Source organism: Hemitrygon akajei, chromosome 1 (assembly GCF_048418815.1).
Source record: "Hemitrygon akajei chromosome 1, sHemAka1.3, whole genome shotgun sequence".
Taxonomy (NCBI): domain Eukaryota; kingdom Metazoa; phylum Chordata; class Chondrichthyes; order Myliobatiformes; family Dasyatidae; genus Hemitrygon; species Hemitrygon akajei.
The window spans coordinates 14,848,623-14,862,157 of record NC_133124.1 but is presented as its reverse complement, the minus strand read 5'-3'; the positions used below and the strand labels follow the sequence as shown (position 1 = coordinate 14,862,157).

Sequence of the window (13,535 nt, the reverse complement as noted above, 5' to 3'; positions counted from 1 at the left end):
AATTTGGCCTTACCAATGCCTTGTACAATTTTAACATTACATCCCAACTCCTATGCTCACTGCTCTGATTTATAAAGGCCAACATACCAAAAGCTTTCTTCACCACCCTATCCACATGAGATTCCACCTTCAGGGAACTATGCACCATTATTCCTAGATCACTCTGTTCTACTGCATTCTTCAATGCCCTACCATTTACCATGTATGTCCTACTTGGATTATTCCTACCAAAATGTAGCACCTCACACTTACCAGCATTAAACTCCATCTGCCATCATTCAGCCCACTCTTCTACCTGGCCTAAATTTCTCTGCAAACTTTGAAAACCTACTTCATTATCCACAGCGCCACCTACCTTAGTATCATCTGCATACTTACTAATCCAGTTTAACACCCCATCATCCAGATCATTAATGTATATGACAAACAACGTTGGACCCAGAACAGATCGCTGAGGCACACCACTAGTCACCGGCCTCCAACCTGACCAACAGTTATCCACCACTACTCTCTGGCATCTCCCATCCACCCACAATTGAATCCATTTTACTACTTCAATATTAATACCTAACGAATGAACCTTCCTAACTAACCTTTCGTGTGGAACCTTGTCAAAGGCCTTACTGAAGTCCATATAGACTGCTTTACCCTCGTCAACTTTCCTCGTAACCTCTTCAAAAAATTCAATAAGATTTATCAAACATGACCTTCCACGCACAAATCCATGTTGACTGTTCCTAATCAGACCCTGTCTATCCAGATAATTATATATACAATCTCTAAGAATACTTTCCATTAATTTACCCACCACTGACGTCAAACTGACAGGCCTATAAACCCTTTTTAAACAATGGAACCACATGAGCAATACGCCAATCCTCTGGCACCATCCCCGTTTCTAATGACATTTGAAATATTTCTGTCAGAGCCCCTGCTATTTCTACACTAACCTCCCTCAAGGTCCTAGGGAATATCCTGTCAGGACCTGGACATTTATCCACTTTTATATTCCTTAAAAACGCCAGTACTTCCTCCTCTTTAATCGTCATAGTTTCCATAACTTCCCTACTTGTTTCCCTTACCTTACACAATTCAATATCCTTCTCCTTAGTGAATACCGAAGAAAAGAAATTGTTTAAAATCTCCCCCATCTCTTTCAGCTCCACACATAGCTGTCCACTCTGATTCTCTAAGGGACCAATTTTATCCCTCACTATCCTTTTGCTATCAATATAACTGTAGAAACCCTTCGGGTTTATTTTCACTTTACTTGCCAAAGAAACCTCATATCTTAGCTTTTCTAATTTCATTCTTAAGATTCTTCTTACATTCTTTATATTCCTCGAGAACCTCATTTACTCCATGCTGCCTATATTTATTGTAGATATCTCTCTTTTTCCTAACCAAGTTTCGAATATCTCTTGAAAACCATGGCTCTCTCAAACTTTTAACCTTTCCTTTCAACCTAACAGGAACATAAAGATTCTGTACCCTCAAAATTTCACCTTTAAATGACCACCATTTCTCTATTACATCCTTCCCATAAAACAAATTGTCCCAATCCACTGCTTCTAAATCCTTTTGCATCTCCTCAAAGTTAGCCTTTCTCCAATCAAAAATCTCAACCCTGGGCCCAGTCCTATTCTTCTCCATAATTATATTGAAACTAATGGCATTGTGATCACAGGACCCGAAGTGCTCCCCACCTCCGTCACCTGACCTATTTCATTCCCTAACAGAAGATTCAACATTCCCCCTTCTCTAGTTGGTACCTCTTTGTATTGCTGCAAAAAACTATCCTGCACACATTTTACAAACTCCAAACCATCCATCCCTTTTACAGTATGGGCTTCCCAGTCTATGTGTGGAAAATTAAAATCTCCCACAATCACAGCCACAATCTGTGCTTACTACAAATATCTGCTATCTCCTTGCAAATTTGCTCCCCCAATTCTCAATTTGCTCCTCCAATTCTCCAATTTATATATAAAAATATAGCCACTGTCCTGCTTTCTTTATAGCTGCATGAATATGTTTGGACCATTTTAGATCCTTGGAGATCTTAACACTCAGGAAATCTCTAAAAAAAGAGATAAAGTTCCTTTGCGCGCCTTGTTTGGCACTTCGGGCAGTAACCTTGCCACTTTAGTGTTTGTCTGTTTTACGAGGCCAAATTGCCAGCTCTATGCTCAGCCCAGCACGGATGGAAAGTGTGCAAGGGCTCGGCCAGATTCGAACCAGGGACCACTTGTTCCGAAGTCGGGGTGTGGGTGCGTACAGCCAAAATAAAAGAAGTTACCCAATCTTCAGCCCTGACTTCTGCATTCCAACACACACTTATGGAGATTACATGTGAGTTGATGGCAGGCAGAGGATAGAAGGCAGCCACCTGCAGAACTGCTGACCACAGCTAAATGCAGTTATCTTTAACACAGTTCGAGTATTCTGTTCCCTGTGAATTAGGTACAAAGGAACGTAAACGGCATGCTTTCATGGGTGAGAAGAGGCCACCTGCTCAGTCAGTTGGCATGACAGGATTGCTGTTGACTCATTAAGTCTAAAAGCAATACTTAAGGCAGTTGTGCTTGGCTGTCCAGTGAGATCAAAGTTTAATTGTTCCACAATTGGGCAGGTTTGCAAAACTGTCACTGTATCCAGGAGAAAAGTACTTTTTACTAAATACTCAGTTACTTAGTTTTTCCACTGGAAAATCTGAGGAAAAAGAATTAGAAATTCAAGTTTGAGAAGTAAGAAGCAAATTATTTAGCAGAGAGGGTGGAGGAGGGAACAGAGGGAACAGGTGGAAAAGAAGAAATTTCTCTGTGACAAGCAACAGAAAATCTGCAGATGCTGGAAATCCGAACAACACACACAAAATGCTAGAGGAACTCAGCAGGCCAGGCAGCATCGATGGAAAAAAAGCAGTTGACGTTTTGGGCCAAGATTTCTCTGTGTGGTGAGACTGGACAACCTGACGTGGGAGATAAAATCAGTTTAAGCTTCTTTGATTCTGTAAGGTGGCACTGATGGTTGGGCCAGGGAAGATTTAAACAAATGGGAAAACTTGGCCAAATGAGGGATATCTGAGGGGTAAGGCTTTTTTCCAGTGACAGACTAGAGCTAGAGGTCAAAGCTGAAAGGTGAAATACAGTGCCTATAAAAATTACTTACCCCCCCCCCCCCACCGGCAGTTTTCATGTTTTATTGTTTTACAACATTGAATCACAGTGGATTTAATTTGTTTTTTTGTCACTGATCAACAGAAAAAGACTTTCATGTCAAAGTGAAAACAGATCTCTACAAAGTGATCTAAATTAATTACAAATATAAAACATAAAATAATTGATTGCACAAGTATTCATCCCCCCCCCTTAATATGACACACTAAATCATCACCGGTGCACCCAATTGGTTTTAGAAATCGTATAATTAGTTAAATGACGATCTGTTTTTGGACAGTCAAGCTGTTTCAATTGATTGTAGTAAAAATACATCTGTGTCTGGAAGGTCCAACTGCTGGTGAGTTAGTATCCTGGCAAAAACTACATCAGGAAGACAAAGAACTTGCCAAGCAACTTTGTAAAAAGGTTATTGAAAAGCACAAGTCAGTAGATGGATACAGGAAAATCTTCAAGTTACTGAATATCTGTATGGTCTGATGAAACCAAAACTTTTGGTCATCAGAGTAAATGTTATGTTTGGCATAGGCCAAACACCACACATCATCAAAAACACACCATCCCTACCAGGAAGCATGGAGGGGACTGCATCAGGCTGTGGGGATGCTTCACTGCAGCAGGCCCTGCAAGCTTGTGAAGGTAGAAGTTAAAATGAATGCAGCAAAATACAGGGAAATCCTGAAGGAAAACTTGATGCAGTCTACAAGAGAACTGTGACTTGGGAGAAGATTTGCTTTCCAGCAAGACAATGACCCCAAGCATAAAGCCAAAGCTACACAGGAATGTTTTGTGAACAACAAAGTTAATGTCCTGGAGTGGCCAAGTTAGAGTCCAGACCTCAATCCAACTGAGAATTTGTTGCTGGACTTGAAAAGGGCTGATCACTCACGATCTGCATGAAGCAGTTTTGTAAAGAAAAATGGGGAAAATTGCAGTGTCCAGATGTGCAAAGCTGATGGAGACCTATCCACACAGACTCAAGGGTGCAATTGCTGCCAAAGGTGCATCTTCTAAATATTGACTTGAAGGGGGTGAATATTTATGCAACCAATTATTTTGTGTTTTATATTTGTAACTAATTTAGACCAATTTGTAGAGATCTGTTTCACTTCGACATGAAAGAGTCTTTCAGTCGATCAGTGTCAAGAAGAGCCAAATTAAGTCCACGATGATTCAAAGTTGTAAAACAATAAAACATGAAAACTTCCAACGGAGGTGAATACTTTTTATAGACACTGTACTTAAGGGGATCATGAGAGAGAATTTCTTCATTCAGAGTGTGGTGAGAGTGTGGAATGAGCTGCTATCAGTATTGGTGTATGCGGGGTCAATCTCAACCTTTAATAGATGGGAGGAGTATGGTGTGGTTGCACGTCTATGGGACTAGGCCGACTAATAGTTCAGCATGAACTAGATGGGCTGAAAGGCCAGTTTCTGTGGTAAAGTGCTCTATGACTCTCTGACTAATTGGTGGAAGGCAAAGATGCCCATTTGTATCAGGTATCAAGGATGAGTTGGGCTGATGGCACCTGTTCCTGTGTGATGAAATTCAATGACTCCATAAGAAGCCATCTTGGTCACTAGATAACGGGATGAATGTGGGAGCTGGAACCATCTTAGCTGAACTATTCTCAGCAGCTTAGCTTTCTGCCCACTACGCCATTGGTGTTTAAGGCAGCAATGAAGATCCTCCATCTCTGGCGGTGTTCAGGGCTTCCTTCATTGTGCGAGTAGCTTCCACTCAGTTTTCATTATTGTCAGTTATGCAAGTCCTGGGTGTAGACCCTCTGGAATACCAGCACACTCGGTTGTAGAAAGATTTTTCATTGCTGTTTCCATAACCTATTTGTTTTACTGGTCAGGGTTGTTAGCCCTGCACCGAACCCTCGAACTTAGAGAACCAATGGACCTCTCTTAGTCTGGCCTCTACCCTTTGAGCTGCTTGGCATGTGTGAACCTACCAAGAGCAAAAGCATAAAGCCCTGATTCCAGCCAGCATATCTCTCCAGATCATTGAGGCACGCAAGCCTCCAAACCACAATAAGGTTGTGGTCCTCTTGGAGGATTATCAGCAGAGAAAGTGCCAATTATACAAGCGTATAAATTTAAGGTGATGGGCTAAAGAACCAGAGGCAATATGGGGAAAAATGTTTTTATTTTACACAATGCATGGTTTGTCTTTCAAACATTATGAAACATTTAAAAGTGGAAATTATAAAACACTTCAGGGTTTTTGGGATAGGGCAATGGTGCAGCAGCTGTTGGATAACTCCTGAACAATCTAATACAGATTTAAAGGGCTGAAAAGGCATACAAGAGCGAGTTAGATCAGCTTGTTGAGTGGTGTCACAGTAACAATCTTGCACTCAAAGTCAGTAAAACCAAAGAATTGGTTGTGGATTTCAGAAAGGGTAAGACAAGGGTACACACACCAGTCTTCAATGAGGGATGAGAAGTGGAGAGAGAGGGAGCAATTTCATGTTCCTGGGTGTCAACAACTCTGAGGGTCCGTCCTGGGCCCAACACACTCAAGGAACGACAATGGCTATATTTGATTCGGAGTTTGAGAAGATTTGCTATGTCACCAAAGACACCTGCAAATTTCGACAGATGTACAGTGGAGAGCATTCTGACTGGCTGTATCACCGTCTGGTATGTGAGGGGAGGGGCACTGCACAGGTTTGAAATAAGTTGCAGAAAACTGTGAACTGTGTCAGCTCCATCATGGGCACTAGCCTCCTCAGCATCCTGGACATCCTCAAGGAGCAATGCCTCAAAAAGATAGCATCCATCATTGAGGAGTCCCATCACCCAGGATATGCCCTCTTCTCATTGTTATCATCAAGGAGGAGGTACAGGAGACTCCAGCAATATTCCCCACATGATATTTATACATAGTCATAATGATTCCAACTCCTAAGAGCAGCCTTTCATCCTTGGTTGCCCCTAAGAGAAAAGCCTTAGTCAGCTCAACCTTTCCTCATAAATACTCTTTAATCCAGGCAGCATCCTGGTAAATCACCTCCATATCCTCCCTAAACTTTCCACATCTTCCATATAATGAGATGAACAGAACGGAACACAATACTCTTAAGTGTGTTCTAACCAGAGTTTTATAGAGCTGTAACGTTACTTTGTGGCTCTTGAACTCAATTCCCGGATTAATGAAAGCCATAGGCCTTCTTGACAATCCTATCAACTTGTGCGGCAAATTTGAGGGATCTGTGGACATGGACCCCAAGATCACTAAATATCTAATTTGACATTTTTGACATCTCAGTCTGTTGCTGCTCTTAGGAGTTGGAATCATTGTGTGGCTTCCATCGGTCGTGATCGACCATGGGTACTGTGCCTCTGGTGGTCACTGGGAGTGGCCTCTCCAGGGCGCAAGCCAGGGCAGAGTTGATATGGAGATCTGTCTGTTGCCCATGCAGTGGGACCCCCCTCTCCATGCTGATGACAGGTCCAAAGGAACGATGAAAGTCGACACAGTTTGGTGCCAGCAGCATCGCAGGAGTTGCCGTGCCGGTGCTGGGTACAGCAGTCAGCCGCCTTCAGGTCTCCGACTCTCGATTTTTCCTCAGCCTTTCCCGTGAGCGGGTATAGCCGCAAGGCAGTGGAAGTTTGAAATTGGAGTTTTCCCTCTCCTAGATGAGCTACCATCCATGGTTAATGAGCCCCGTCTGCCCAGAACAACTGGTTTTAAGGTGTCAGTGGCCCGACTTTGCCTCTTCTCCTGTCAGTGAGAACGGCTCCGCCGGGCATAAGAACTAGGCCACACGTGAAGGCCAGGAGTTGGACTTGGTTGTCAGAGGCTGTTTGAGACACATGCCGTGAAGAGCATTTGTTTAGCAGTGGGAGCTCCTACCCTTCAGCTATGACTACCCTTGGAGCCTGGAATCATTATGGCTATGTATAATTATCATGTTGGGAACATTGCTGGAGGGACGGGCTCAGTCTTTAGAGTGCTATGTGATGTCGCTATAAACTAGAAGATAAAACTCGAGAGTTCAAATTTTAAAGTACATTTATTATCAAAGTATGTACACTTTATTCAACCTTGAGGTTCATCTCCTTACAGGCAGCCACAAAACAAAGAAATCCAATGGAACCCACTAAAAGAGGATCATCAAACATCCAATATGTAGAGAAAAAGTAAAAGTCAATGGGGGTGAAGTTGATTTGAATGGGAAGGAAGTGGGAGTATGAAGTAATCATCCTTCACATATTAACATCAGACACCAGTACTAACTACTAATTCAGAGTCTACTGTGGTGATAGGTGAAATATTGTTTCTGCCACTACATAGTGAAAGCAAGACTATTAAATAGTTCCCTAGTAAGGTAAGTTCTACTCTTTGCCCAAAATCTACCTCGTCATGATCTTGCACCTTATTGTTTACTTGTTCCGCACTTCCTCTTACGCTTTATTCTGCATTGTTGTTTTACTGTGTTCTACCTCCATGCACTGTGTATGAACAGTATGCAAGATAAGCTTTTCTCTGTATTTTGGAACAAATAAAACAATTCAAATTCCAGTTCCAAGCTGCAGGACTCAATGACTCTGTAACTGACAGACCACCTGAATAAGATTGAAGCATTCTGATTAACTAGTCCCTCCTCACTGATTGACACCTTGACAAGACTGGCCATAAGATGTACTAGAGCAACACACCAATGCTTGTCAACGCCACCTTATGGTCTCGTGACCTCCGCCCCTGTCATATGTCTCTCACTGAATGAGATGGTGAGCATATCATATGAAATTTCATAACAATATTTCATTAGTCCATTATGTAGACAGTCCTTCACATATTATATGATGGCCTCTTTCTTATGCAACCTTCTACCCCTTCCACAGACAGCCCTTCTTCTAATTGCACTGCCCTTTCTCTTCAAGGCCTGATCTCTTTCCCCAGCCACATCATACTCACCCCTCACTGATCCTGTTGTCAACACTGCCTTCAGGTGTGGGTACCTGGTTGGTTGGTTCCCTGAGCCTTCCAGATACTGCTGCCAGGTTTTGAGTGCTGGCTGCTCCCTCTACTAACAACCCAGCACCGAGAGGGATTAGTGGATCAGTGTTCCATTGCTTTCACAGCCCACTTGGTGTGAATCGACGGGGATGCTATCTAACTCATTGTCAACCTGTGATTTCCCACAGCTGGCCGCCTCAACCGCTCAATACTGTCGTCAGTTCCCCTGCCATCTCTCATTGCCACCAGAAGAGCAAAGCTCATGAGCAGAGACAGATTGAGCAGAAGCAAGTTAAAAGGAGGCTGATTATCGCCCTGGTCATCTGCACCCTCTTCATGCTTGGAGAGTTGGTTGGTGAGTACTAATCTTTCCATAAATTTCACACTGGGCGTGGACCCAGTGGGCAGTAAGGAAGACAATAATAGCTTGCAAAGGGATTTGGGCCAGCTGGAAAAATGCACTGAAAATGGCAGATGGAATTCAATGCTGACGTGTGACATGTTGCACCTTGGTAGGACAAACCAGGGTAGGACTTACACAGTGAACAGTATGCAGAGTGTGGTAGGACAGAGAGATTAGAATGGTACCCGGATGGGAGGGGTGTGGAGGGCTATGTTCCATGTGTGCATTGATAGAACTAGGTGGAAAGATAGTTTGGCATGGATTGGATGGACAAGAGGGCCTGTTTCTGTGCTGTAGTGCTCTATGACTCAATAACTATCTGCTGCCTTATATCAAGGTGGGTATCTACTGACATTAGAAGGGGGGGAGATTCAAGTTATAGCACCAAATGATATATACCTCTTTCATCAGGTAGAAGATGCCAAAACCTGAAAGCATGTACTGCCGGGCTAAAGATAGATAGATAGATAGATAGATAGATACTTTATTCATCCCCATGGGGAAATTCAACTTTTTTTTCCAATGTCCCATACACTTGTTGTAGCAAAACTAATTACATACAATACTTAACTCAGTAAAAAATATGATATGCATCTAAATCACTATCTCAATCAATGACTGTGCTGCCTTTGTTTGCTTTCTTGGTTTCATGGCTACCCAGAAAAGAAGATTTTCAGGTTTGTATACTTTGATAATAAATGAACTTCTGAGCCTTTGAACTTGAGGTACATAGAGAGCTCAAGTTCGAGTTTGTAAATCTGGCGGGAGCAAAGTATGTTGGGAATAATGAGGGTGGAACAACTGCAGGAGGGGTGTGGACAGGTGTTGGAGAAGGAGTGCTGGGGCAGTAGTGGTGCTGGTGCAGATACACCCAGCCCTGAGACATCAGGCAAAGTCATTTGATTCCAAACAATTTGTTACTGATGATTACAGAAAGTCTCTCTGGTGCTTCCCAGTCCCTCCCCTCTCCCTTCCCCTTTTCCTAACCATGATTCCCCTAAACCTGCCCCCTTCCCACTCTCAATTGCAATAGAGACCCATATCAGAAGCAGGATTATCATCACTCACATAAGTCATGAAATTCATTATTTTTTTTGCAGCAGCGGTACAATGCAATACATAAATTTACTACAGTCCTGTGCAAAAGTCTTAGGCACCCTAGCTCTATATATATATATATATATATATATATATATATATATGTGCCTAAGACTTTTGCACAGTACAGTATCTAGTCTGTCCACTCTCCTCCTCATGATGAGTTGTGATGTGATATTGAAGAGTTGAGATGTTATCTTGAAGTTGAATAAGACTTTGGTGAAGTCAGATTTGGAGTATTGTGTACAGGTCTGGTCATCTACCTATAGGAAATATATAAATAAGAGTGAAAGAGAATCTTTACAAGGATGTTGCTGGAACTTGAGGACCTGAGTTATAGGGAAATGTTGAATAGGTTAGGACCTTATTCCCTAGAATGTGGGAGAATGAGGGGGTATTTGATAGAAGTATACAAAATTACAAAGGGTATAGATAGGGTAAATGCAAGCAGGCTTGTTCCATTGAAGCTGAGTGAGACTGGAACTAGAGGTAATGGGTCAAGAATGAAAGGAGAATATTTAAAGGCAACTTGAGAGGGAACTAGAAAGGCATTTGATAAGGTATCCCATGCAAGGCTTATTGAGAAAGTAAGGAGACATGGGATCCAAGGGGACATTGCTTTGTGGATCCAGAACTGGCTTGCCCACAGAAGGCAAAGAGTGGTTGTAAATGGGTCATATTCTGCATGGAGGCTGGTGACCAGTGGTGTGCCTCAGGGATCTGTTAGATAGATAGATAGATAGATAGATACTTTATTCATCCCCATGGGGAAATTCAACTTTTTCCAATGTCCCATACACTTGTTGTAGCAAAACTAATTACATACAATACTTAACTCAGTAAAAAATCTGATATGCATCTAAATCACTATCTCAAAAAGCATTAATAATAGCTTTTAAAAATTCTTAAGTCCTGGCAGTAGAATTGTAAAGCCTAATGGCATTGGGGAGTATTGACCTCTTCATCCTGTCTGAGGAGCATTGCATCGATAGTAACCTGTCGCTGAAACTGCTTCTCTGTCTCTGGATGGTGCTATGTAGAGGATGTTCAGAGTTTTCCATAATTGACCGTAGCCTACTCAGCGCCCTTCGCTCAGCTACCGATGTTAAACTCTCCAGTACTTTGCCCATGACAGAGCCCGCCTTCCTTACCAGCTTATTAAGACGTGAGGCGTCCCTCTTCTTAATGCTTCCTCCCCAACACGCCACCACAAAGAAGAGGGCGCTCTCCACAACTGACCTATAGAACATCTTCAGCATCTCACTACAGACATTGAATGACGCCAACCTTCTAAGGAAGTACAGTCGACTCTGTGTGTGTCTACTCTTCGTGATTTTTATAAATGACCTGGATGAGAAAGTGGAGGGATGGGTTAGTAAATTTGCTGATGACACAAAGGTTGGAGGTGTCGTGGATAATGTGGAGGGCTGTCAGAGGTTACAGTGGGACATTGATAGGATGCAAAACTGGGCTGAAAAGTGGCAGATGGAGTTCAACCCAGATAAGTGTAAGGTAGTTCATTTTGGTAGGTCAAATACGATGGCAGAATATAGCATTAATGGTAAGACTTTTGGTAGTGTGGAGGATCAGAGGGATCTTGGGGTCTGAGTCCATAGGACATTCAAAGCTGCTACACAAGTTGACTCTGTGGTTAAGAAGGAATACAGTGTATTGGCCTTCATCAATCGTGGGATTGAGTTTAAGAGCCGAGAGGTAATGTTGCAGCTATAAAGGACCCTGGTCAGACCCCACTTGGAGTACTGTGCTCAATTCTGGTCACCTCACTACAGGAAGGACGTGGAAACCATAGAAAGGGTGGAGAGGAGATCTACAAGGATGTTGCCTGGATTGGGGAGCATGCCTTATGAGAACAGGTTGATTGAATTCAGCCTTTTCTCCTTGGAGCGACAGAAGATGAGAGGTGACCTGATAGAGATGTACAAGATAATGAGAGGCATTGATCATGTGGACAGTCAGAGGATTTTTCCCAATGCTAAAATGGCTAGCATGAGAGGCCATAGTTTTAAGGTGCTTGGAAGTAGATACAGAGGAGATGTCAGGGGTAAGGTTTTTACGCAGAGAGTGGTGAGTGCGTGGAATGGGCTGCTGGCGGTGGTGGTGGAGGTGGAAACGATAGGGTCTTTTAAGATAGATGAAGCTTAGAAAAATAGAGGGCTATGGGTAAGCCTAGTAATTTCTAAGGTAGGGACATGTTTGGCACAGCTTTGTGGGCCGAAGGGCCTGTATTGTGTTGTAGGTTTTCTATGTTTCTATGTAACTTGTTCACTCAGAGGGTGGTGAAAGTGTGGAACGAACTGCAAGTGGAAGTAGTGGATGCAGGTTCTTGTAAGAGAAGGTTGGATAACTACATGGATGGTGGAGTATGGAGAGCTATGGTCCATGTGCAGATAGAGCAGGCATGGTAGACTAGCAGCTTGTATGTGCTAGATGGGTCATTGGGCCTGTTTCTATGCTGCAGTGTTCTAAGACTCTATGGCAATGAAGCTTGGATCGAATTTGGATGCACAGCTGATATCCTGCTGGGACTTGCCAACTGTGAAGCTGGACACACTCTCTGGGCTGGGGAAGCTGAGTAACTTGATAATCAGGATATTGCCTGTATGCAGTGACCTTGTCCAGGTCAGACAGTACAGGTAGGTTTGGCAGATAGGATGTGTTACAAGTTGGGAGTGCAGTGGTTGTATTTAGATGTGCACACATTTATGAAGGGGAAAGAAGGGAAGCTGCCCAAGAAAATATTTGTATATTGGAATAGTCTGGTCATCCTTGATGTAGATGGGTTTCCAACAGATTTGGTCGTGGGACCTGCCTTAAAGTCTTTGTTCAATACATTTTTGATCCCACGGTGCTACAAGTATGAGCTGATCACACTCAACAAGATAAATGGAATCTGGGATGAAAATGGGATATTTCTGTTCAATCTTGATGACAGGGAAAATTCCAGAGACAGAATTAAATGTCATTTGAACAAATTAATTTAAGGAAGCCAACGTGGATTTCTTCGAGCCATATTTTGCGGAACAAACTTGATCACGTTGTTTGAAGAAGGTACAGTGGAGTACAATGAGATATGCAATGAAGGTACCTCCTGAAGGAGAAGGTCCAAAGGAGGTTCACGAGGTTGATCCCAGGGATGAAGTGGTTAATGCATGAGGAGCATTTCACGGCTCTAGTCCTGTTCTCTCTGGAATTTAGACTTTTTTTTTAGCGTGTCACACCAGACAGTCAGCCATTCTTGTCTGGCACGCGGTGTCAGGATTGGTCTCCTTTCGGATTAACTGGGTCACGATATGAACGTTCCTGACTCGACCCTAGTATTTTTTACGTGGCCGAGTGGCTAGCTCGACGCTCAACCCAGCATGGATGGAAAGTGTGCTCGGGGTTGGCCCGACCTGGATTCGAACTTGGGAGCCTTCGCTCTGGAGTCCGGCACTGATGCCATTGCGCCACCATCCGGTCATGAAGTATAAAGGGGAATCTCATTGAAACTTATCGAATAATGAAAGGCCTTGATGAAGTGGATGTAGGGAGGATATTTCCTATAGTGGGGGGGGGGGGGGATCTAGGGCCAGAGGGCTCAACCTCAGAATAGAACAAGGTCCCCAAACCAGGGTCCATGGACCCCTCAGTAATGGAAAGGGTCCTTGGTATAAAAAAGGTTGGGAACCTGTGAAATAGGACATCCCTTTAGAACAGAGATAAGGAGGAATTCCTTTAGCCAGAGGGTGGTGAATCTGTGGAACTTGTTAGCACAGATGGCTGTGGAGGCAAGGTCATTGAGTAAATTTAAAGGGGAGGTTGATAGGTTCTTGATTAGTAAGGGAATCAAAGGTTATGGGGAGAAGGCAGAAGAAAGAGG

The 13,535-nt window shown here is 43.1% G+C and overlaps 1 protein-coding gene across 2 annotated transcripts in view; it reads left to right on the top strand.

Annotated features, from left to right (window-relative positions):
- The window catches only part of LOC140723439 (proton-coupled zinc antiporter SLC30A8-like), a 67,365-nt gene that overhangs the window by 13,997 nt on the left and 39,833 nt on the right, over window positions 1-13,535 (top strand). For both annotated transcript variants that reach the window (XM_073038097.1, XM_073038040.1), the window contains exon 3: window positions 8,343-8,509. In XM_073038097.1, coding sequence (XP_072894198.1) covers window positions 8,343-8,509 — 167 coding nt within the window. The remainder of the gene's footprint in view (window positions 1-8,342; window positions 8,510-13,535) is intronic.